General features: G+C 38.9%; 1 protein-coding gene across 1 annotated transcript; it reads left to right on the forward strand.

Annotated features, from left to right (window-relative positions):
• Positions 1–689: 689 nt before the first annotated feature.
• Positions 690–25,498, forward strand: lrrcc1 (leucine rich repeat and coiled-coil centrosomal protein 1). The gene is made up of 19 exons (XM_055228486.1): positions 690–1,135; positions 1,461–1,666; positions 1,818–1,883; positions 1,960–2,127; positions 2,540–2,703; positions 2,772–2,981; positions 3,887–4,086; positions 5,447–5,618; positions 6,340–6,488; positions 9,049–9,253; positions 9,439–9,578; positions 11,040–11,241; positions 12,075–12,260; positions 12,569–12,743; positions 13,046–13,209; positions 13,662–13,849; positions 24,354–24,491; positions 24,607–24,742; positions 25,292–25,498. Exons 1-19 carry the CDS (start codon positions 1,092–1,094, stop codon positions 25,403–25,405), a joined length of 3,027 nt encoding a protein of 1,008 aa, XP_055084461.1. The 5' UTR covers positions 690–1,091; the 3' UTR covers positions 25,406–25,498.
• Positions 25,499–25,845: the final 347 nt, after the last annotated feature.

The raw sequence follows: 25,845 nt of genomic DNA on the forward strand, positions 1-25,845 counted from the left end.
GGAGGGCCACTGGCTGGGTTACAGGGATAATTGGGTCTATCACGGCTGGATAGTGGCCAGTTGGTACTATGATCAGTCAACCGGCACTTCTAATATGGACAACGTTGAGTGTGAGAAGAGAGGAATCAATCAAGAGCCTGTTGCAACAAGTGGAAGCAATTAGTAGTTTAATGGAGGCCAGGATCTTTATAATACACCTGTGATTACATATGCTCATTTTATGCACATTACACAGTAGGCCTGCTGAAGCTGATAATATTACTGCTCTTACTACTACTACTACTATAACTACTATGACTAATAGTACTAGCTAGGCCTACTACTACTTTTACTTACTACTGCTATTAGCTACTGCTACTACTAGGCTCCTTATACTTGGTTACTACTACTATTTCTAATTGTTTCTTAAGCATACCTAAACTTTTAATAAATAGATTGCACATTTGTTCATTTGCATAATACAAAAGTACATTTTACCCTTACTATATCTTTTTGGAAAACTTTGTCATGAAGAAACGGTATAGAATTCCAAAACGATCAATTACTATTGTTTCATCCAGCTATACAATTCATTATTGCGTGTGCAATAAACCTTAAACAACAAAAGAGATTTTACACAGATTTATTTCAATAAGTTTCAAGTGGGCGGAGCTAACGAGTACTTGCCGGAAGTTGGCGTGGTCAGCGTCATGTAAACAGGAAGTGAAACACTCAAAGCGGCGTTTTTAAGAAGCTAAACGACAAATGAGTATCAAAACTAAATAAAGTTTATGATATGGCTACTTTTAAGTAGATAAATGTATCTATTGAGTGTCAAAGTTACTATTAACAAGCTTTTAGTGAGTTTGATCTATTCGCCAAAATCGTAATGGGCAATGTTTTGCAGTCGACGCTAGATAAAGCTAACCTCTTTGCTTCTGGTTGTAGTAACAGCTAACGATTCACAAGTTCTCAGATTTTGTTTATTTGTGAGTTAACAGCACAAATGGTCTCATGGTGCCAGTTATATATAGCTATATATGTTAGTTTTACGAAGTCGGTTACTTTATTGAAACTTGATTCAAACTTGGAGACACCTCTATTTTGTCATTATGGGAGACACTGAGCTGTGTCTTATCGATAAGAAGATAAAAAGGTAACGCACTCACATTTTATAGTTCCTTTAGCTCCTATAAACATGCAGTATGGCAATGTTTTCAATATCTATTTCAACTATCTATTGTAACTGAGCTATATATGTTTGTAGCGTTTTCACACTTTTGCTTTTTAACAATGTTGTAGAAAACCTCATAATTATCTCGAAGAGAAAAGAAACTCTTTTTTTTATACTAATTTACATCATATTAGTTTAGTATTGTCTTTTATTATGACAAAATATCCATTATTTCATCTACACAATCTGTTTGAAGTCCCTCTTGACCATACCACAACTCCCCGTATTTATCCATTTATTGTCACAGTTTGCTAGAAGTCCAGTTGGTCTCTACCATAACCTCCCTGAATCTTCACTGCAACAACATCTCCCAAATTGAAGGCCTTAGAAACGCGTGGCACCTGCGTCATCTGGACCTCTCCTCCAACTGCATCTCTCACATCGAAAACCTGAGCTCTCTCACTTCTCTGAGAACTTTGAATTTATCCTGCAACTTAATCACCAAGGTCGAAGGTGTGTGTATTAATTACCTTCTCAGTTGCATGATGGATGTTCTAGTACAGGGGGAGTTCCTCATGTAATTTATATCTGTCTTCCATTTCGCCTAAAGTTCTACGAGTGCTTTATGAGCTGTAAAATTACTCTTTTGTCCCGCCTCTCTCAGGACTGAATGGCCTTGTGAACCTAACAAGATTAAACCTGTCCTATAATCAGATTAATAACCTCACAGGTAAGGCTTGTGTATTTTTGATAGTGCCACCGGTACCACACTGATGTTGATGGATCTTATTGTCCTTTTGTAATAGGGTTGTTGTATCTCCACGGCCCGCAGTACAAGCTTAACCATCTTAGCCTCCATGGCAACCAGCTGGACAGCATCGATCACCTTTTGCAATGCCTGCTGGGACTGCACACCTTAAAAGAAGTTGTTTTGTACAAAGATGGAGCAGACAATCCAATCTGCAGGTTCCCAGGTAAAGCTTAAAAATATGTGACAGGAATTTATCACAATTACAAAAATGTAATAAAAATAAAAATTACAGTTAACTTATTTTTTTATACTTAATTTCCTACAATATAGGGTTAAGTGTTCAGAATAGCAGTCCAAGTTCAAAACACTGCAATGTCTTTGAGTAATTTTTCTGCTTACAAATTTTAATTAACTTAAGTGTATGTACTCTCAAGGCATTCTAACTACCTTTATTCTTTATTCTCCTACATATACTGACAAGTTTCCTTTTACTGGTTTACAATACTTTTTTGCTATAGACTCATTGCACATTTGTATAGTTTCTGTCACACAAATGAGATGCTATAGTCTTTATTTATCAGTTGTACAATATGTATTTCTTGTTAACAGAATAATATATGAACTGTATATTGCAGGTTACAGGGAAATAGTCTTCCAGTCATTGCCTCAGATTTATGTCCTGGATGGTCTGGACCAATTGGGAAACCCACGTGAACCTTGTGTACATAAACGTGACATTCCTGGTTTGGAAGATTATGTGGACCTATTCCTCTCATCTGATACCAGTCACCATGAAGCTGTAATTTACTTATTTATTTCATAAGCCTCTAAGATTACATCTACATTACTTAAGATGTACTATTTCAGGTCAAAGGAAGTAATATTAACACTCCCCGCATTGACGAGGTGTTGAACCAGTTTCGTCAGCGGATTGCATCAGAAATTTTAACAGAGACCACCCCACAGTCGGCTCAAAAGGACAGGGCCCCTGCAGTTTCCAGTGCAGCCAATCCACCAGACCATCCTAATGAAGAGCGCCTCAGGAAACTTGAGCGCCAAGTATCTCTGCTCATTCAGGTGATTACTTTTGATGTTACTATAATAAAAATGGTGGACTAGGATGAACATGGAAATACATACAAAATACACTCTTATACGTAGACATCTTGCAAAGCACTTGTGGCTTCTTGCCAACAAATTTTGTACATTACATCTAGTGCCCAGATAGGCTTTATCTAATGGTAATGAACATACTAAAACTTTTCATTCACCTTTAGTTGAATGCACTTAAACTGGGCTCCTTTGAATACCAAAAAATAAATAAATACAATTACGTTTGAATGGTATTTGCTGTGTTCTATCTATGGATTTATGTTTATTAAATATGGGACAGTGCACATTAATTAATGTTAGTAGAGCATGTAAATGTGCCAGAGTTAGCCATGCAGGCTCATTTTTCATCTGTAATCCAAGATAGAAAACTGAACAGGCACAAAACATTCAGTCCATACATAAGACAATGACATTAAAGATCAACGAAGCCACTGTTTGACAGATCTACTTAAGCTATGGATGGAGGTCATGTTCTGTAGTTCTGTGAAGACCAGATCCCAGGAGTGAGTCTTTACAAATGGGATTTTACAGTCTCCTCTGTTTGATGCTCAAATGTTTGTGTTTAAATTTAACTGTATGCACTCTTTTAATAGGGATGGAGCGAGACCAGAATAATGTCTGAATATATACCGGTAATTTTCTCAATTTAGAAAATTGGATTTGCTTAGGATTTTACAGCGATGATACAAGCTTGAGTTTTGATCTAGTGTTTTCAGAGTCTGCTTGTAGAGCCTTTCTAGAGCAGTGTGGTCTTATTTGTTTGGCTCCAACCTGTCACACAGTAATTTATTTGAGAGAAAATGGTGGCATTTAAATACAGTTTATACTGTTACACAGTATAAATTCCAACACCACCTTTGTGCTGACAGGGTCCTACACGGGACAAACTCAGCAGCAGCATCAGCACTCCTCCTGTGGTGATGGTGCGGGTCCCCAAGAGGGACACAGATCGTACGTCGGAAAGTGAGTGTGACAGTGGAAAAGAAATCAAGAAGCGCTCACGAGTCCCCAAACACAGGAGCAGCTCAGGAACAAGGACAAAAGACACCAAGGGAAGGAGATCTGACAGGTAATGAATACATCAACTGCATTTCACATGAAGAAAGCTAAACTATTTCAAATTACGCCCGCCACACTCTACAGGATAATTTGCTCGATTTGCTTCTCCCCGACTTTGGGGAGATGTGGTCCGACTTTGGATCTTCATTTGTGATTTTTAGCCACTGCACTCCTCATGTATGTAGTATTCAAGGGACAATGAGCTGTTCAGTCATTTTGTAACCAGCAATGGCAACAGCCAATAAAACAGGCCGTCAGAGGCAGGCATGGTGACGTACACAGAGGCATACGATACAAACGTGAGAAATAGCAAAAAGGACAATTACTAGTTTATTATTATTTGCTACAGTTTAATTTCATAAAGCAATGGAAATAAACTGTAGCATTTATTCATGTCCTCATATCCAGAAGCCTGGATCCCAGTCCACAAAACATAGTTAGTAGGCCTGTTTGAGTTGTTGCTTAAAAAACTAAAAAGTGAGAAAATGGTGCGAGTAGTTCCTCACTTTTGACTTGCATATAATTTATAAGTGCAATGCCCTGATCATTTTGAACAAATAAGTCTCAAAGCGAGTGCGCTAGCTTTGTTAGCTTTAACTTATAGTGCGCTGTCTCTTCGCTGGAGTCTTTACATTTGGATCATTGTAAGACATAAAATCTCACATGATTTCCCTCATGTCTGTGGTATACAGTTTTTGTCTCACCTTTAAAAATGATTTAAGACCCCAAATTGCTGTAGTGTGTGGTGGACTTTAGACTTTCTTGTTTTGGAGAACAGACACATAGCATTTCGAAAAAGGAACAGTTATGTGAAAAAGTCACTTTCAGTATTTCAGTAGATTTAATTTTGGGGGAGGGGTTTGGGGGTGTACTTTGTTAAGTAAATAACACTGGTAAATAGTTTGCCCTGTTTTTCAACAATCAATCTATAATGACTGTCAAAAGTACAATAAAAATGGTCTCTTGTCTGGTTTCAAAGAATAAAAATAGTAATTGGTTGTTTGATGTTTATTACATAGTTTGTCAAACTAATTACAACAGAAATTTAAATGTTTATCGATTTATCAGGCTTCAGTCTTCTGTTTTCCTGAAATAAGGTCTTGACAGTCAATCACTCTGTAGGATTACTGTATTTTTTATCTAGTTATTAGCATCTGTAATTTAATATACATACCTCACTTTCCTCTTCAAATACAAGGTGAACCGAATGTAGTTTCGAAATTCCCTTAGTCACTGTTTCAGACTTTGTTTACCCATAAAACAGAGAATTACATCCATCTCCTTTGACCTTCATTGCAGCCTTAGCTCCGGGGTTGGTAATAATCAGGTTTTACAGCTTGTGCGATGCCTGTGATTTGTTTTATGTGCAGTGATCAGGAGAATCATAAAACTACATCTTCAAAGTCCTCTGTGGGGCCCAAGAAGTCTGGCATCGCAGCAGGAGTTGAGACAGCAGGGGCCACCAGGAGGCGCCCTTTGAAATGTGCCGAAGCCTCTGGCCATGTAAAAACAAGGTCCACCAAGGAAGAAGAGACCTACAGGGTAAAAAATGAATAGGCTGCCTCCTTGTAGATATACAGATGTGTATTTGTATTTCAATAATGCTTTCTACCCCATTTGAGGTCCATTTGGAAATGGAGTTGCAATCTTCTACTTGTGATTCTCAAACTTTTTACAGCAGCTATTTCAGAAAATGATCAGCTTTGCAAGTACCACCTAGATCAGACTTATGGATTTGGGAGGGCAATCTCGAACAAAATAAATACATTTTGGCAAAACACAAACAAAGCCGGATTATACTATGGCCTGAAAACAGGAATTAATTTGTTTTTAAAGCATCATAAAATAATATATGCAAAATACAGTGCAAGCAAGATTGCCATTGTACTAGGGCTGCAACAATTAATCAGAACAATCATGACTAACCATCTAGTAAAATAATTGTTTTAATTATCGCTAATCATTATCTGGATTATACGGACTCAAAAATACTATGGAAGTATTAAATCAGTAGTATAGTTTATTTGTATATATTCTCTATGAAGAAACTTTCAAGACGCATTTACCTTTATTTTCTTATAAACCTATAAAATAATTTACAATATCGATAATTGTTTCACTAGTTGACTAATCAAAAATGATAATTGTTGAATAGTCAACTACTTAAATAAGTGTTAGCTGCAGCTCTATAGTCTATCACAATTTCTAAACCGCTGATATTACCCTATTCATACTTGCATTATATTTTGTGGATGTGGTCCAGACTATAGTGGAGGAGCGTGACCAGGAGAGGGAGCGGCGCTGGAAGGCAGAGCAGGCTGTGAGAAAACTGGCGGAAGAGCTGAAGTGTCTCCAGACCAAAGTGAGCGAGGAACAGGACCTACAAAGCCTGGCTGTGCACACCACTGACCGGTAATAAAATCATGTCCTATGTCCTTAAACGTCCTATGCATTAATCCATGTCTCAATCAATAAATCAAAGTATATTTATAGAGAAGAACAACAACCCAGAGAAGATCAAGGTGCTTTACAGTAAAGTGAGGGCTTAATAAAATACAATATACAAGTCAAATATATAAAAATAAAACTTACAATACAATGCACAGTGAAATGTACTCTAATGACACATGTTGAAACAGTTACATGGAGTTATAGAACCTTTTTCAACTTCTTTTAATATAATTAGAATGAGTAGATCTTTTAGTTAGTAAAATAATGTGTACTATATGCGTAGTATAACTTCGGCCATGAAATGCGTCCGTAAAAATGGATAACTGTGGCTGCAACTACCCCATCTGCTGGTGCTGCATGCATTGAATTTGGTTTGTTGCTTAGTGTTGGGAATTTTAGTATTGATATTAGAACCGTCTAGAATGTTGTGTTTTTTTTAAGCTGCCAGGATAGTAACTTAAAAAGTTGCATAAATGCATGTTAAATACGGCTTGTACCTTAGCCCACTGACTAAATAAAATTATTCATTTATAGTACTTAACTCCAGCCAACCAAACCCCTTCTGATAATGGTAGTAATCAAAAGCATGAAACAAGCTTTTGATTACTACCATTATCAGAAGGGGTTTGGTTGTTCACGCTTGTCTTGGTTTGGTCTTGGTTTGGGCCCAGTTTAATCCTGATATAGAATTGGTTTAATTGAGTTCTAGTCCTGATTTAGTTTTTGTCTTGTCCAGATTTTGTTAAAGGTTTATTCCCAGTTTTGATGCGATGTGTCTGCAAGTGTGAATGTACCCTCAGAGGTTACTTCACAAATGCTTTTTAGGTTTGTCATTATTATAAAACTACTTTGACTAACATCATTAGTGTGCAATTCTCAGAGATGAATTAATATAAGCTGAAAGATACTGATTAAGAAAACATCTTCGTATCTCAGAAACACATCCCACATCAGTGTCATTAAACTACTGACCCGTCATTAAAAGTTCCTAGTGTCATTGAACTAAGCTCGCCTGAAGCGCTCTATAATTATTATACAGCCATTTAGTGGATGAAGGACCATTAACCCATAGACCCATTTTCATTATGTGTATTATCCAAATGCAGTATGTCTACCATCATCTCTAATAAAATATTCATATCTGTATCACTGCACATTAGAGGGCGTTTGGCTGGGAGATTAGACTAAGATGCATTTGGAAGATTTAAGGTTCTCAAAATTTATAGAATTGACAGAGTTGAACTTGGATTTAAGTTTAAATCATGCAATAAAAGTGTATTAAAATTAATCAGGGCTTCAACTTCAAAATACTGTAGAAACATTTCTTAGAAGTATTTTGATTAGTGAGACAACTGAACCGAATCACATGCATTTCATAACATGTATGTGGCAGTTTAGATGAGTTTTATACAAAAAACAAAACAAAAACTCATTGTTTTACCCCTGCACCACAATTTGAGAACCTCTCCCACAGTCTGGCTTTGGATAAATCTGTTATTTTTGTAATTAGAGCCACGCTGTCAGGCATATGTCAGCAGCGTTATGTGAATCCATCTTTTCTGTCACTTTGTAATGATGCTGCAGCAGTCGGCTCTCATCAGGAGGCAGATTACTTACAAATATCTTTTCATCAATTCAAATAACAGCATGAGATGGCTTTTTTGAACAAAATTATGGATTCATTTGTTTTTGGTTAATAGAAGATTTTCATTTTTTTATCTAATTTTTGTGCCTCTGTAATGTTTTGTTTTATGATTCTCTTTGTCTGGAAATTAGTGCTGTTTGTTAGCAAGATACAAAAGGTATTTTTAAATAGTAGGCAAATTTTGTCTGAAAGGTAAAAGGGCATGGTAAAAAATAGGAGACACTAACTCCAGCTACAAGGGAGTCTGTAACTAATCATATGTTTTTATCAGATGATTAATGATTTTCATTCAGTTATCTGTATGTATAGAACTTTCTCTTTCTTTTCACTAGTGGCATAATGTCTAGCTCACCTCACAACAAGGCTCAATTTCTGGGTTAAGTGGGACTTTTCTATGCAGAGTTTTCATGTTCTCCCTGTGTATGGATCTGTTAAGCCTGAAATTCTCTGATTGTGATCATTCAGATAGCAAATTCTTTACAATTCTGGTTTAATCTTTCAGTCCTGTAGAACTCGAGACTGTGTTGTCATTTAGCCAAATGTTAAACCACTTGAGATTTTAAGGGTGTGTTCACATTAGACCAGGGCTAAACCAGGACTGGAATGTGACCAAATCCAGAATTAAACTGGACACAAACCAGGACAAAACAGGTACATCTATTCATTTTTTTCTAACAAAATGTGCGATAAATGTATTTACCAGTAGTGACCCAACAGCCTATTGGGTTATTCCACAATTCTTAAGTTTACTTTTAACATTGTTTTGGGAACTGTATCTATGGACTTTTCATCTACTTAAAACAAACATGGTGGATATGACCAGTAACATCCACTTTTTGACATTTGATCCCAAGCTTTATTTAAACCTCTCTCCAGACTGAAGGAGATGCTATTGAAGGAGCGCTCTGGCCGGTCTGAGCTGCAGCAGCGCGTGGAGGAGCTGGAGGGCCGATGTCAGTCTCTCACTCAGGCACTGGAGCAGAGCCGGAGCACAGAACAACTGCACAAGACTGGACTGAGCAAACTGGAAGAGAGCATTGCACAGGCCGACAGTCTTAGGGCTATGCAGAGGGCAGAGGAGGTGTGTATATATATATGTGTTTGTATGTGTATATACATATACCAGTGCAGCTTATTGTAAGTTTTGTCAAATTGACAAATGAAATTGTACTGCCTTATATTGTTTTTATAATATTATTGTTGATTGATTGATATTTCTTCTAAATACTATTTCTTGATGAGATTAAGTGTAAATGTTGTGTTCAGGTGAAACGATACCAGGAGTTGGAGAATAAGGTAGCGGTGTTAAAGAGGGAGCTGGACATACAGAGAGCTTCAGTCCAACACCACAAAAACAAACTGCAACAACTCCATGAACTACTGGCTTCAAGGGAACAAGAGCACAGGTAGATTACACTATAGCACTGGGGAGGGTATTAATCAAAAATTCAATTCATGAAAAATACGGCTGTGCAAACAATGGAATTTTAATTCAGTTGTCTTTATTTGTCAATTATATTTTTAATTGCTAGATCAAAGGGTTTATGAGAGTTATGAGAGCAGTCTTTTTTGCAGGATGATCACAAAAATAAATATGTGCCTGACTTCTGGAGATGAAGTTTGGCAGCATCTGTTTTACTGAGCTAAAGCTGGCATTTTGGACTGTCAGACCAGTATCAGAGATTGACAGTCAATAGCTAAAACATTACATTTTCCAGTGTCAATATCAGTGCATCCCCAAGTTACAATAGCTTTTATAAATATTTTACATGAGGTACAATGGAAAGCATATTGTAGTTGTTATTCATTATTTTAGATGGGACTTTTAGCTCTTTAGCTCTTTTTTACACAATTATGACTTTCTCATTTGGATAATAAAAGCATTTGGTCTGCTTATCTTCAACAATTCATGAATAGCCCCAAACTCTCACTTTAATTAATTGCTCTAAAATCACAAAACAATGCACTAGTTCCATCAGCACACTTGGCCCATTTATCATTGTGGTTTTGAATACTGTCTCTCATCTACATCCCATTGTCATATAAACAGTAGAAGGGGACAGTGCTTAATTATATTGGGCATTTTGTTTATCCTGTTAAATTGTGAATGCTAATTTTGACTGCTTTACAATATTAGGAATAATTAAACAGCATTATAGTAAACCTCATGAAACGGCACATAACTGATTCACCCCCTTTTTGATTGTTTTGCCCTGTTTCTCAGTGTTTCAACTGAACTATGTTACAAAAATGCCATAATACAAATTTTCTCAGAATTGCAATTAGATTTGCTATTTATTAATTTTTTTAAAGCTCACTATGTAACTTAGCAAATGTACATGGCCTGCTTGTCTTCATGAACATGTTTTACTTTGCCTGGAATGTTCAACAGTATGACATTAAACTTATCTATCTTGTGTTTATTACTCAAAAATATCTTGAAAACCAGGCATTCTTACTGAGAGTGGGGTCACCTCTCCACAGATTTGAGCTGTAACTTGACCTGCTGGCATCACCTGCTTGTCTACATGGAAAGAAATGAATTTAATGCTATCTTGTCGAACATTTGATGCAAAGCAATAACATCAACATGCATGCAGGTGACAGATAAGATCAAGATTCAGTAAGAGGTTTCAACTACAAAATAACTGCGAGATCATTGTTTGTCAAGACCTTTCAAATATTTGCAGAGAATGTGATTTGCAAATTTCATTGATTCAACTCAACTGTGATTTTGATTCTATTAGTCTTCCAGCGGCCCCATTACCCAATTGCTTAGTGTAATATTTGCGAAAAATATTTTGTCTTAGTGTTAGTCTCGTCACAAATGTAAAAAAAAAAATAATAATAATTTTATGTCTTTGCAGGAGGCAGCTGGAGATGCGACTTCAGCCTGGTGGAGCAGATTTTCGCGAGGCAGTGGCTAAAGAAGTGTCATTGGTTGAACAAAAACACGGCCAAAAAGTGTCTGAGCTGCAGGACAGAATCACAGAGGGGAGGAGACAGTACGCTGCGCTAGAGGACGAGTTTCGTATGGCGCTAACCATCGAAGCTACAAGGTTTTCTGAGGTCTGTGTCAAGATGAATAGAAATCTTTAAACCCTGCAGCAGTTTAACGAAAACGAAAAAGCTTTTGTGATGTTAATTTAAAACAGAAAAGATTGACCTCCTCTGGTGATTATTTTTTCACCATGAAAGTTGATTTTGAATTGAGTTTGATTTTTTGTCCAACCGAGGAGCAGAGAAAAAGAGTAATTTTCATCAGCCTTTGTATGTAGATTTTTTAGCTAGCACAAAATGTACCCTATTTTCTGACTTCCATTTGATACATCTCTCACACTATACCTTTAAAGGTTCACTTAGTAATTTTTTTGATGATTGTGATTGTTTACATGTATATATTACTGCTCAAAAAATGCATTTTGCTGTAAATGGCATCTGCTGTCCACAGATCTGACTAACTTGGTCTGGTGGTGTCACATTGTCTCCATCAAAACAAGCAGGTGGCAGACCCTGCACCAGAAAAGTACATGGTGCCATAGACTTTATAATATAATTTGGTGCACTAAGTCAATTTAGTGTCTTTAGTCTTTAGTATTTTATAATATTGCCGAATGTTTTAGTTCAACAAGCTTTCGTTTCATAGGTATAATTTACTAATCACTTTAAAAGAAATTATCACTAGGGAGGACTTTGCTGCTTTTGCCATGCATTGTAGATCTGTCTGTCTATCTATATCAATGCCCAGCTTATTTTTTGTAGTATTTAAATTTAACTCTATTGCCCAAATGCCTCAGTGCTTAGCTTCATTTCAAAGTTCATTTCAAAGCTTGAAGCACTGAAAGTGTTGGTAACTGGAGAAAGTAAAAAATGTAACTCATTTGTCAAAAATGTGTCTGCAGGTGAAAGAGGCGTGTGATCAAATGAGTGCAGAGTTGACAGATTTAAGGTCGTCCCTGTCCCAGTCGCAACAGAGGGACAAAAAGTCTGCAGGTCTGGTCCAGGAGCTCACAGCTATGGTCAAAGAGCAAAAGAGCCGCATTACTGACCTCAGCAAAACCAAACGGGAGGCCGTCACTGAGCTCAAGGTACAACTCTGCGTATTGATAATTTAGTTGATGGCAACATACTACATAGGTATGAGGAAACAGCCACATGCATTTTTAGATGGTTTTTAGATGTCTAAAAACAGAAAAATACAGCAAATTCCGCAGTCTATGATCAATACAAGTGCTCCAGGTTCCTTTTAGGTGTTTGATAGTTCAAACCCTAATTGGCTGGTTATAAACCATTTCTATCAACATTATTAAAATATATTTAAAATATATTTAATTATATATATTTATTTTTAGTTGTATTCATCCATAATTAGTTAGTTGTGTGTTTGTGTGCCCAGAGCCGTGTGCAGTCATTAGAGGCAGAGCTGGACCAGGACCGGCGTCTGTCTGTGCAGCTGGAGCTCCTGAAGAAGGACAAGTCCAGACTGTTGTCTCAGCTCACGGCTCAGGAGTCTGTGATCGACGGGCTCCGAGCAGAGAGGAGGATCTGGGGACAAGAGCTCGCTCAACAAGGTGAGGAGGACACAACACTGTATATATATATATATATATATATATATATATATATATATATATATATATATATATATATATATATATATATATATATACACACACACAATATTCTTCTTGTTTGGCAAAGACTCCATTTTGAACTCATTGAACTCATTATGAACTAATTCTGTTACTGTTCATATATGATTTACTACTACAAATTATTAGTGTAGCTCTTCAAGACACTTCAACACGCCTATAACTTGCATAACCAGTGCAATAGTATTTAACCTCAAAATCCCTCTCTCTTGTGTCTTTAGGAGCCTCTTTAGCCCAGGACCGAGGGCGTTTGGAGGCCAAGATTGATGTCCTGTCATCAGAGCTGGAGACACAGAAGAAACAGAATGAGAGAGACAACGACGCCCTCAAAATAAAAGCCAAAATCATCGACGACCAGACGGAGACGATACGCAAACTTAAAGAGGTACTATTTATTTGAATATAATTATGAGCAAATTAAAAGGGCTCTATGTACGTTTTAGGTGAGGGGTCAGAAACTTCACTGGACATTTTTTTGCCTGTAATGCCCAAAATAGCCTAAAACATAAGACTTAAGACTTCACCAAACCAAGTATTTGTTTGACAATAAAAAACACTAATTGATTGAATGAAATATAACTTGAAAATCTTATTGCTTTGCCTGGAAGGTTCCACAATATTATAAAACCATGAAAAAGCGAAAACATTTTCATGAGACAAGCAGGTGACCAACCATCCACCAGAAAACTTACGTAGCTCATTTATAATTAATCAATTGATACAAAATTGCAATATGACATGCATGTAAAAGTAGTTTTTCTAAAGTTTTTGTTTTCAATTTGTAACTTTTATTTGTCATTCTACATTCTCCTGACTTGTGTTTTCTCTTTTGTGCAGTCTTTGCAGAATCGGGAGGAGCAGAATCAGAGGCTGAGTGAGGAGTCTATCCAGGCCCAAAATTCCTTCAAACAGACAGAGACAGAACTCAAAGAACATGTGGAACACCTCACTCTGCGCAAAGAAGAGCTGAAGCAACAACTGGAAGATAAGGACACAGAGCTGGAGGAGGTCAAGAGGGTTTACAGGCAAGAGATGGATGTAAAAAAGAAATAAAAGGAGGGAATAAATGAGGCTAGGGTGGGTTACAATTTTATTTTACTTAGGCCTATTGTGTCATCAATCTTGAACAATAGCATGCCAGGCAGAAAGAAAGGCAGTTCAGTTCAGGTCAGTTCAGGGTGACAACCTCAAATTGTAGGAAAAGAGGGACAAGTTGTTGAATGTGGTAGGATGTGCAGGGACAGATTCGTGGAAGTTAAGCTCATAGATAATAACTGCAATTAAAGCCGCAAGCGGCGATGATGGCCCTCGCCCCCCATGCGACCGCCCCCCCATGCAACCGCCCGGGGCTGGCCACTGCCCCCACACACCATTTTCCCCACCCGGCCACCCCACGGCCGCAATCCGCCCCCCTTCACACAGTTTCTATATAAATATGTGTGACCAACACATTATAATGGAGGTCCACGGCGTTGAACCGGCAACCTCGTGCACAATACAGGTATGGTGTAATGGACTTTTTTGCCCCTTTTGAGGTTCACAATTATCTCCCCAAGTTTCATGCCAATCGGACAAAGTTGTGTATTTTACCAATACTGTAGGGGGCGCTATAGTGTTCATTTAGATAACAATTAATAGTGCATTCTGTTAATACCCTCATATCACACGTGTGATGTGAATTTGAGCTGTGTAGACCAATGCATGTGCGTGTCAGAAATTTTTTTATGATTTTTTTTTTAGTATTTGCGCCCCTGGTGGCCAACCGTGGAAAATGACTCATGGCCATAATGTAATTTTTTGTTTCTTCTGATGCCACTGATTTATTCCCCGAATTTCGTAGGAATCCTATAATAATGGCGTTTCACCCCTATGATAGGGGGCGCTATAGTGTTCATTTTTATTACAATTAATAATCCATTTTATTAATACCCTCATATCACACGTGTGATGTGAATTTGAGCTGTGTAGACCAATGCATGTGCGTGTCAGACATTTTTCAATGATTTTTTTTGGAGTCTTTGCGCCCCTGGTGGCCAAGTGTGAAAAATGACCTATGCCCGTAATATTATTTTTTGGTCCACGTCATGCCCCCAATTTATTCCCCGAATTTCGTAGGAATCCGATAATGTTGGCGTTTCACCCCTATGGTAGGGGGCGCTATAGTGTTCATTTTGATTAAAATTAATATTGCATTCCATTCATGCCCCAATCACGCATATGTGATGTGAATGTGAGCTCTGTAGGGCAATGCCTGTGGTCGTGAGAGGACATCGTAAAAACAGGAAACTAAGGCATATTTCGGTGGCGGCGTATGGGCGAACCGTGTGGAATTTGGAGAAAACGTGGATAACTTTTGAAAAGCCATGTGTCTGGATGTGGCATGTGAAATCTGAGCTCATTTGGACCAAAAACCTGAGACTAGTAGCGTTTTGAAAACACGCAGCGAAAAATTTGGCGAATTTTCGATTCAATATAGCCGACTTCCTGTCTGTCATAGAGCAGTGCTTCAATTCATATTTATGCTTGTCCCCCCATTCTCTATCACTGTTCTGATTTTTGTGTGTGTTTTCCAAAATAAACCAGGCTCCTCTCCCATAGGGGTGAAATTTTAGGTGGCGCCGTCGAGTCAGGGGGCATGGGACATTTTGCCGACACCAATTTTATGAAATTTTTCACCAAGCCGGTCGATTCTATACCCCCATGTGAGACTTTTCGTGAATGTTCAGGGGGTGAAAAATGCGATTGTTTTGGCGGAAAAACGAAGAACAATGTTAACATGCAGTGTGGCCCTGAGCTGTGTGGCTCTGACTCTATATGAGAGGGGTCTGTGGCTTTGCACCGGCAACCGTGTACATAATACAGGTATGATGTAATGGACTTTTTTGACCCTTTTAATGCCCACAATTATCTCCCCAAGTTTCATGCCAATCGGACAAAGTTGTGTATTTTACCAATACTGTAGGGGGCGCTATAGTGTTCATTTACATAACAATTAATAGTGCATTCTATTAATACACTAATATCACATGTGTGATGAGAATTTCAGCTGTGTAGACCAATGCATGTGCGTGTCAGAAATTTTTTAATGATTTTTTTTTTAGTATTTGCGCCCCTGGTGGCCAACCGTGGAAAATTACTCATAGCCATAATGTAATTTTTTGTGTCATCTGATGCCACCGATTTATTACCCGAATTTCGAAGGAATCCGATAATGTTGGCTTTCACCCCTATGGTAGGGGGCGCTATAGTGTTCATTTTTATTACAATTAATAATCCATTTTATTAATACCCTCATATCACACGTGTGATGTGAATTTGAGCTGTGTAGACCAATGCATGTGCGTGTCAGACATTTTTAAATGATTTTTTTTGGAGTCTTTGCGCCCCTGGTGGCCAAGTGTGAAAAATGACCTATGCCCGTAATATTATTTTTTGGTCCACGTCATGCCCCCAATTTATTCCCCGAATTTCGTAGGAATCCGATAATGTTTGCGTTTCACCCCTTTGGTAGGGGGCGCTATAGTGTTCATTTTGATTAAAATTAATATTGCATTCCACTCATGCCCCAGTCTCGCATATGTGATGTGAATGTGAGCTCTGTAGGGCAATGCCTGTGGTCGTGAGAGGACATCGAAAAAACAGGAAACAAAGGCGTATTTCGGTGGCGGCGTACGGGCGAACCGTGTGGAATTTGGAGAAAACGTGGATAACTTTTGAAAACCCATGTGTCTGGATGTGGCATGTGAAATCTGAGCTCATTTGGACCAAAAACCTGAGACTAGTAGCGTTTTGAAAACACGCTGCGAATGAAGTGGCGAATTTTTTATCCAAAATGGCCGACTTCCTGTCTGTCATAGAGCAGTGCTTCAATTCATATTTATGCTTGTCCCCCCATTCTCTATCACTGTTCTGATTTTTGTGTGTGTTTTCCAAAATAAACCAGGCTCCTCTCCCATAGGGGTGAAATTTTAGGTGGCGCTGTCGAGTCAGGGGGCATGGGACATTTTCCCGACACCAATTTTATGAAATTTTTCACCAAGCCGGTCGATTCTATACCCCCATGTGAGACTTTTCGTGAATGTTCAGGGGGTGAAAAATGCGATTGTTTTGGCGGAAAAACGAAGAACAATGTTAATATGCAGTGTGGCCCTGGGCTGTGTGGCTCTGACTCTATATGAGAGGGGTCTGTGGCTTTGCACCGGCAACCGTGTACATAATACAGGTATGATGTAATGGACTTTTTTGACCCTTTTAATGCTCACAATTATCTCCCCAAGTTTCATGCCAATCGGACAAAGTTGTGTATTTTACCAATACTGTAGGGGGCGCTATAGTGTTCATTTAGATAACAATTAATAGTGCATTCTATTAATACCCTCACTATCACACTGTGTGATGTGAATTTGAGCTGTGTAGACCAATGCATGTGCGTGTCAGAAATTTTTTTAATGATTTTTTTTTTAGTATTTGCGCCCCTGGTGGCCAACCGTAGGAAAATGACTCATAGGCCATAATGTAATTTTTTGTTTCTTCTGATGCCACTGATTTATTACCCGAATTTCGTAGGAATCCAATAATATTGGCGTTTCACCCCTATGATAGGGGGCGCTATAGTGTTCATTTTTATTACAATTAATAATCCATTTTATTAATACCCTCATATTACACGTGTGATGTGAATTTGAGCTGTGTAGACCAATGCATGTGCGTGTCAGAAATTTTTAAATGATTTTTTTTGGAGTCTTTGCGCCCCTGGTGGCCAAGTGTGAAAAATGACCTATGCCCGTAATATTATTTTTTGGTCCACGTCATGCCCCCAATTTATTCCCCGAATTTCGTAGGAATCCGATAATGTTGGCGTTTCACCCCTATGGTAGGGGGCGCTATAGTATTCATTTTGATTAAAATTAATATTGCATTCCATTCATGCCCCAATCACACATATGTGATGTGAATGTGAGCTCTGTAGGGCAATGCCTGTGGTAGTGAGAGGACATAGTAAAAAACAGGAAACGAAGGCATATTTCGGTGGTGGCGTACGGGCGAACCGTGTGGAATTTGGAGAAAACGTGGATAACTTTTGAAAAGCCATGTGTCTGGATGTGGCATGTGAAATCTGAGCTCATTTGGACCAAAAACCTGAGACTAGTAGCGTTTTGAAAACACGCATGCGAATGAAGTGGCGAATTTTTCGATCCAAATAGGCCGACTTCCTGTCTGTCATAGAGCAGTGCTTCAATTCATATTTATGCTTGTCCCCCCATTCTCTATCACTGTTCTGCTTTTTGTGTGTGTTTTCCAAAATAAACCAGGCTCCTCTCCCATAGGGGTGAATTTTTAGGTGGCGCCGTCGAGTCAGGGGGCATGGGACATTTTGCCCAACACCAATTTTATGAAATTTTTTGCCGAAGCCGGTCGATTCTATACCCCCATGTGAGACTTTTCGTGAATGTTCAGGGGGTGAAAAATGCGATTGTTTTGGCGGAAAAACGAAGAACAATGTTAATATGCAGTGTGGCCCTGAGCTGTGTGGCTCTGACTCTATGAGAGGGGTCTGTGGCTTTGCACCGGCAACCGTGTACATAATACAGGTATGATGTAATGGACTTTTTTGTACCCTTTTAATGCTCACAATTATCTCCCCAAGTTTCATGCCAATCGGACAAAGTTGTGTATTTTACCAATACTGTAGGGGGCGCTATAGTGTTCATTTAGATAACAATTAATAGTGCATTCTATTAATACCCTTACATCATCACATGTGTGATGAGAATTTGAGCTGTGTAGACCAATGCATGTGCGTGTCAGAAATTTTTTAATGATTTTTTTTTTTTAGTATTTGCGCCCCTGGTGGCCAACCGTGGAAAATTACTCATAGGCCATAATGTAATTTTTTGTGTCATTCTGATGCCACCTGATTTATTACCCGAATTTCGTAAGGAATCCGATAATATTGGCGTTTCACCCCTATGATAGGGGGCGCTATAGTGTTCATTTGTATTACAATTAATAATCCATTTTATTAATACCCTCATATCACACGTGTGATGTGAATTTGAGCTGTGTAGACCAATGCATGTGCGTGTCAGACATTTTTAAATGATTTTTTTTGGAGTCTTTGCGCCCCTGGTGGCCAAGTGTGAAAAATGACCTATGCCCGTAATATTATTTTTTGGTCCACGTCATTCCCCCAATTTATTTCCCGAATTTCGTAGGAATCCGATAATGTTGGCGTTTCACCCCTATGGTAGGGGGCGCTATAGTGTTCATTTTGATTAAAATTAATATTGCATTCCACTTCATGCCCCAAGTCTCAGCATATGTGATGTGAATGTGAGCTCTGTAGGGCAATGCCTGTGGTCGTGAGAGGACATCGAAAAAACAGGAAACGAAGGCGTATTTCGGCGGCGGCGTACGGGCGAACCGTGTGGAATTCGGAGAAAACGTGGATAACTTTTGAAAACCCATGTGTCTGGATGCGGCATGTGAAATCTGAGCTCATTTGGACCAAAAACCTGAGACTAGTAGCGTTTTGAAAACACGCTGCGAATGAAGCGGCGAATTTTTGATCCAAAATGGCCGACTTCCTGTCTGTCATAGAGCAGTGCTTCAATTCATATTTATGCTTGTCCCCCCATTCTCTATCACTGTTCTGATTTTTGTGTGTGTTTTCCAAAATAAACCAGGCTCCTCTCCCATAGGGGTGAAATTTTAGGTGGCGCCGTCGAGTCAGGGGGCATGGGACATTTTGCCGACACCAATTTTATGAAATTTTTCACCAAGCCGGTCGATTCTATACCCCCATGTGAGACTTTTCGTGAATGTTCAGGGGGTGAAAAATGCGATTGTTTTGGCGGAAAAACGAAGAACAATGTTAACATGCAGTGTGGCCCTGAGCTGTGTGGCTCTGACTCTATATGAGAGGGGTCTGTGGCTTTGCACCGGCAACCGTGTACATAATACAGGTATGATGTAATGGACTTTTTTGACCCTTTTAATGCCCACAATTATCTCCCCAAGTTTCATGCCAATCGGACAAAGTTGTGTATTTTACCAATACTGTAGGGGGCGCTATAGTGTTCATTTACATAACAATAAATAGTGCATTCTATTAATACACTAATATCACATGTGTGATGAGAATTTCAGCTGTGTAGACCAATGCATGTGCGTGTCAGAAATTTTTTAATGATTTTTTTTTTAGTATTTGCGCCCCTGGTGGCCAACCGTGGAAAATTACTCATAGCCATAATGTAATTTTTTGTGTCATCTGATGCCACCGATTTATTACCCGAATTTCGAAGGAATCCGATAATGTTGGCTTTCACCCCTATGGTAGGGGGCGCTATAGTGTTCATTTTTATTACAATTAATAATCCATTTTATTAATACCCTCATATCACACGTGTGATGTGAATTTGAGCTGTGTAGACCAATGCATGTGCGTGTCAGACATTTTTAAATGATTTTTTTTGGAGTCTTTGCGCCCCTGGTGGCCAAGTGTGAAAAATGACCTATGCCCGTAATATTATTTTTTGGTCCACGTCATGCCCCCAATTTATTCCCCGAATTTCGTAGGAATCCGATAATGTTGGCGTTTCACCCCTATGGTAGGGGGCGCTATAGTGTTCATTTTGATTAAAATTAATATTGCATTCCATTCATGCCCCAATCACGCATATGTGATGTGAATGTGAGCTCTGTAGGGCAATGCCTGTGGTCGTGAGAGGACATCGTAAAAACAGGAAACTAAGGCATATTTCGGTGGCGGCGTATGGGCGAACCGTGTGGAATTTGGAGAAAACGTGGATAACTTTTGAAAAGCCATGTGTCTGGATGTGGCATGTGAAATCTGAGCTCATTTGGACCAAAAACCTGAGACTAGTAGCGTTTTGAAAACACGCAGCGAAAAATTTGGCGAATTTTCGATTCAATATAGCCGACTTCCTGTCTGTCATAGAGCAGTGCTTCAATTCATATTTATGCTTGTCCCCCCATTCTCTATCACTGTTCTGATTTTTGTGTGTGTTTTCCAAAATAAACCAGGCTCCTCTCCCATAGGGGTGAAATTTTAGGTGGCGCCGTCGAGTCAGGGGGCATGGGACATTTTGCCGACACCAATTTTATGAAATTTTTCACCAAGCCGGTCGATTCTATACCCCCATGTGAGACTTTTCGTGAATGTTCAGGGGGTGAAAAATGCGATTGTTTTGGCGGAAAAACGAAGAACAATGTTAACATGCAGTGTGGCCCTGAGCTGTGTGGCTCTGACTCTATATGAGAGGGGTCTGTGGCTTTGCACCGGCAACCGTGTACATAATACAGGTATGATGTAATGGACTTTTTTGACCCTTTTAATGCCCACAATTATCTCCCCAAGTTTCATGCCAATCGGACAAAGTTGTGTATTTTACCAATACTGTAGGGGGCGCTATAGTGTTCATTTACATAACAATTAATAGTGCATTCTATTAATACACTAATATCACATGTGTGATGAGAATTTCAGCTGTGTAGACCAATGCATGTGCGTGTCAGAAATTTTTTAATGATTTTTTTTTTAGTATTTGCGCCCCTGGTGGCCAACCGTGGAAAATTACTCATAGCCATAATGTAATTTTTTGTGTCATCTGATGCCACCGATTTATTACCCGAATTTCGAAGGAATCCGATAATGTTGGCTTTCACCCCTATGGTAGGGGGCGCTATAGTGTTCATTTTTATTACAATTAATAATCCATTTTATTAATACCCTCATATCACACGTGTGATGTGAATTTGAGCTGTGTAGACCAATGCATGTGCGTGTCAGACATTTTTAAATGATTTTTTTTGGAGTCTTTGCGCCCCTGGTGGCCAAGTGTGAAAAATGACCTATGCCCGTAATATTATTTTTTGGTCCACGTCATGCCCCCAATTTATTCCCCGAATTTCGTAGGAATCCGATAATGTTTGCGTTTCACCCCTTTGGTAGGGGGCGCTATAGTGTTCATTTTGATTAAAATTAATATTGCATTCCACTCATGCCCCAGTCTCGCATATGTGATGTGAATGTGAGCTCTGTAGGGCAATGCCTGTGGTCGTGAGAGGACATCGAAAAAACAGGAAACAAAGGCGTATTTCGGTGGCGGCGTACGGGCGAACCGTGTGGAATTTGGAGAAAACGTGGATAACTTTTGAAAACCCATGTGTCTGGATGTGGCATGTGAAATCTGAGCTCATTTGGACCAAAAACCTGAGACTAGTAGCGTTTTGAAAACACGCTGCGAATGAAGTGGCGAATTTTTTATCCAAAATGGCCGACTTCCTGTCTGTCATAGAGCAGTGCTTCAATTCATATTTATGCTTGTCCCCCCATTCTCTATCACTGTTCTGATTTTTGTGTGTGTTTTCCAAAATAAACCAGGCTCCTCTCCCATAGGGGTGAAATTTTAGGTGGCGCCGTCGAGTCAGGGGGCATGGGACATTTTGCCGACACCAATTTTATGAAATTTTTCACCAAGCCGGTCGATTCTATACCCCCATGTGAGACTTTTCGTGAATGTTCAGGGGGTGAAAAATGCGATTGTTTTGGCGGAAAAACGAAGAACAATGTTAACATGCAGTGTGGCCCTGAGCTGTGTGGCTCTGACTCTATATGAGAGGGGTCTGTGGCTTTGCACCGGCAACCGTGTACATAATACAGGTATGATGTAATGGACTTTTTTGACCCTTTTAATGCCCACAATTATCTCCCCAAGTTTCATGCCAATCGGACAAAGTTGTGTATTTTACCAATACTGTAGGGGGCGCTATAGTGTTCATTTACATAACAATAAATAGTGCATTCTATTAATACACTAATATCACATGTGTGATGAGAATTTCAGCTGTGTAGACCAATGCATGTGCGTGTCAGAAATTTTTTAATGATTTTTTTTTTTAGTATTTGCGCCCCTGGTGGCCAACCGTGGAAAATTACTCATAGCCATAATGTAATTTTTTGTGTCATCTGATGCCACCGATTTATTACCCGAATTTCGAAGGAATCCGATAATGTTGGCTTTCACCCCTATGGTAGGGGGCGCTATAGTGTTCATTTTTATTACAATTAATAATCCATTTTATTAATACCCTCATATCACACGTGTGATGTGAATTTGAGCTGTGTAGACCAATGCATGTGCGTGTCAGACATTTTTAAATGATTTTTTTTGGAGTCTTTGCGCCCCTGGTGGCCAAGTGTGAAAAATGACCTATGCCCGTAATATTATTTTTTGGTCCACGTCATGCCCCCAATTTATTCCCCGAATTTCGTAGGAATCCGATAATGTTTGCGTTTCACCCCTTTGGTAGGGGGCGCTATAGTGTTCATTTTGATTAAAATTAATATTGCATTCCACTCATGCCCCAGTCTCGCATATGTGATGTGAATGTGAGCTCTGTAGGGCAATGCCTGTGGTCGTGAGAGGACATCGAAAAAACAGGAAACAAAGGCGTATTTCGGTGGCGGCGTACGGGCGAACCGTGTGGAATTTGGAGAAAACGTGGATAACTTTTGAAAACCCATGTGTCTGGATGTGGCATGTGAAATCTGAGCTCATTTGGACCAAAAACCTGAGACTAGTAGCGTTTTGAAAATACGCAACGAAAAATTTGGCGAATTTTCGATTTAATATAGCCGACTTCCTGTCCGTCCTAGGGCCGCACTATGATTGGCTTTCTTGCTTGTCTCCATGAGCTCTATCACTGGTGTGAATTTCGTCGAGCTAGGGCGAAAAATGCGTGTCGGCTCCCAATTCATTTTAAAATTTAGAATTTTCTAGGTGGCGCTGTCGAGCCGGTGTGCTTCAGACATTGTCGCGATGCCAATTTTATGAAATTTTTCGCCGAGCCGGTCGATCCTATACCTATATGTGGGACTTTTCGTCGACGTTCAGGGGGTCAAAACTGCGATCCTTTTGGCGGAAAAATAATAATAATAATAATAATAAGAAGAAGAAACCCAGGAAGAACAATGCCCCTCGCCATCACTTCGTGAGTGGCGAGGGCCAATAACTCCACATGAGAGATATTGGAGTAGCAATAGGTGCCAACATATTAGAATCCTGAATGGCAGTAAAGCCAAAGTCCAGTCAAAGTCTTGATTTCATTGCAAAAAAAAATTCTTTGTGGGGCAAAGGGCCTAAAAAGAGGAGTATTCAGTATTTGAAAGGAAAAAATAAATAAACTAAATAAAGCTGAGTTAATAAAAAATATTTTCTGGGCTCAATTTGCGATGTCAGAACACCTACCACTTTTCATCACTACTACTGCCAGTGCGTATTACTAGTTGATTCTACCTGGACAATCTGCTGTATCTAAATTGAGATTATTTCCTGTGTTAAAAAAAAAAAAAAACTTTTAGCGATGAAAGCTTTAAAAGATTTAATTGAAAAAGTTTTTCCCTATAACATTTTTTAGCTTTGTACTTTCCTTTTACAATTACAGCACATCACATCACATCACACACAGTTTTAGCTAATTAAATTGTGTCTTGTCTTTTCTCAGTGAATCTAGCAGAAAGTGGAGGGACAAAGCAGAACTTCTCACTCGGCTGGAGACTCAAGTAAAACGAATGAAAGAAAACTTTGATTCAAAAGAGAAACTGCTACTCGAAGAGCGCGATAAAGCCACTGAAGCACAAAAGTGAGACTGACGCTCATTTAAAAAGAGATGTACTTGCTGAAATAATGATGTGTTATAAACTAATTTGAATAAAACATTATGAACAATTGTCTTGTCCTGTCTTGTCATTTTGCAGAGCTGCCGTGGAGAAGCTGCGTAGTATCGATGATGCTTTCAGACAACAACTGGAGTCACTTCAGGTCACTCATCAAACTGAGCTGCTACAACTGGCCTCGGACAAGCAGAAACAGATAGAGCAAGCCAATCAGAAGGTTAGACTATAAATACTACAGATTGTATGCAGTCACTTTACTTTTAGTTTTTTGGTTTTGATACATTAAATGGCTTACGCATTAGCATAAAAATACCTGTAATTGAATCGTGCGAGATTAATATATTTAATGCCTACTGTGGAATAGTCCCGGCAAAGTGATAACATCTCCATGCAAAAGCAGTTCATATTTGCGAACTGAGAAAAGCTAGATGCTTTTGCTGATGCTGGTGTATCTAGCCTGTCAGAAAGTTTACACCTACTTTTGAAACAATTGAAGTAAGAGTAAAGAAAATGATTGTTGGCTAAACACTGGGCTAGGTTAAGACAATGTTAGTTCTTTTTTTGCACTATAGGAATTCGTTTAGTTAAATTTAGTTACAATGGTTAAGTTTAGGATAAGAACTTACGCAACAGACAATGCCTCTAGCCACATGGGGTCAAATGATTCACTGTAGTTTTACCACAAGTCTGGGTAAATGGATGAGGAAGGGCGTTTGATGCAAAACTACAAATTAAGCAACAACTTAAGGACTTCTGTGTTTTCTAGGTTTATGAAGTGGAAGAAGAGATGCGTCAGCTACTGGAGGAAACCAGAGCTCAGAAAAGGGTCATGGAGGAGAAAATGAAACGACTCAACAGTGTGCTAAGAGAGTTGAGTTAATACTAAAAAACAAACTTGAGCTTTTTTACAATAACCTGAATATTTGTAATATTGTATATAAGATTTATCTATTAAATAAAATGACTGAAAATCTAACTGTTGCGTAATTTCTTTATTTTAATACAATACTAGTAGTACTCGTGCTGTTATCAGTGTTTACTCAGAGGTCCAGGTAAACTTGATGAGTGTCAGATTATTTGCAGAACACACATTTTATTAATTCTCTAATCAACAAAGCGATATAAACATCATCTTGTCCAATTAGTTGTTTTGACATTATTAGAGACATATCTGATCATCATAATCCTGTGCAGGCTACAATTTTGTCTCCTATTCACTGGTCCCACTGCGCCAATTAAAATAAGTGGGGGCTGTCACTCATGTCTGGAGTCTGAGGGGGCGGGGTCGGTTTAGGAAAAGGGACTGAGGCCGGGCTGCGT

Source organism: Periophthalmus magnuspinnatus, chromosome 17 (genome assembly GCF_009829125.3).
Source record: "Periophthalmus magnuspinnatus isolate fPerMag1 chromosome 17, fPerMag1.2.pri, whole genome shotgun sequence".
NCBI lineage: Eukaryota > Metazoa > Chordata > Actinopteri > Gobiiformes > Gobiidae > Periophthalmus > Periophthalmus magnuspinnatus.

Coding starts and splice junctions, on each gene's coding strand:
- lrrcc1 (XM_055228486.1), top strand. CDS start 1,092: ATGGGAGACACTGAGCTGTGTCTTATCGATAAGAAGATAAAAAG. Junction 2,128..2,539: donor TCCAATCTGCAGGTTCCCAG/GTAAAGCTTAAA, acceptor TGTATATTGCAG/GTTACAGGGAAATAGTCTTC. Junction 9,579..11,039: donor TCAAGGGAACAAGAGCACAG/GTAGATTACACT, acceptor ATGTCTTTGCAG/GAGGCAGCTGGAGATGCGAC.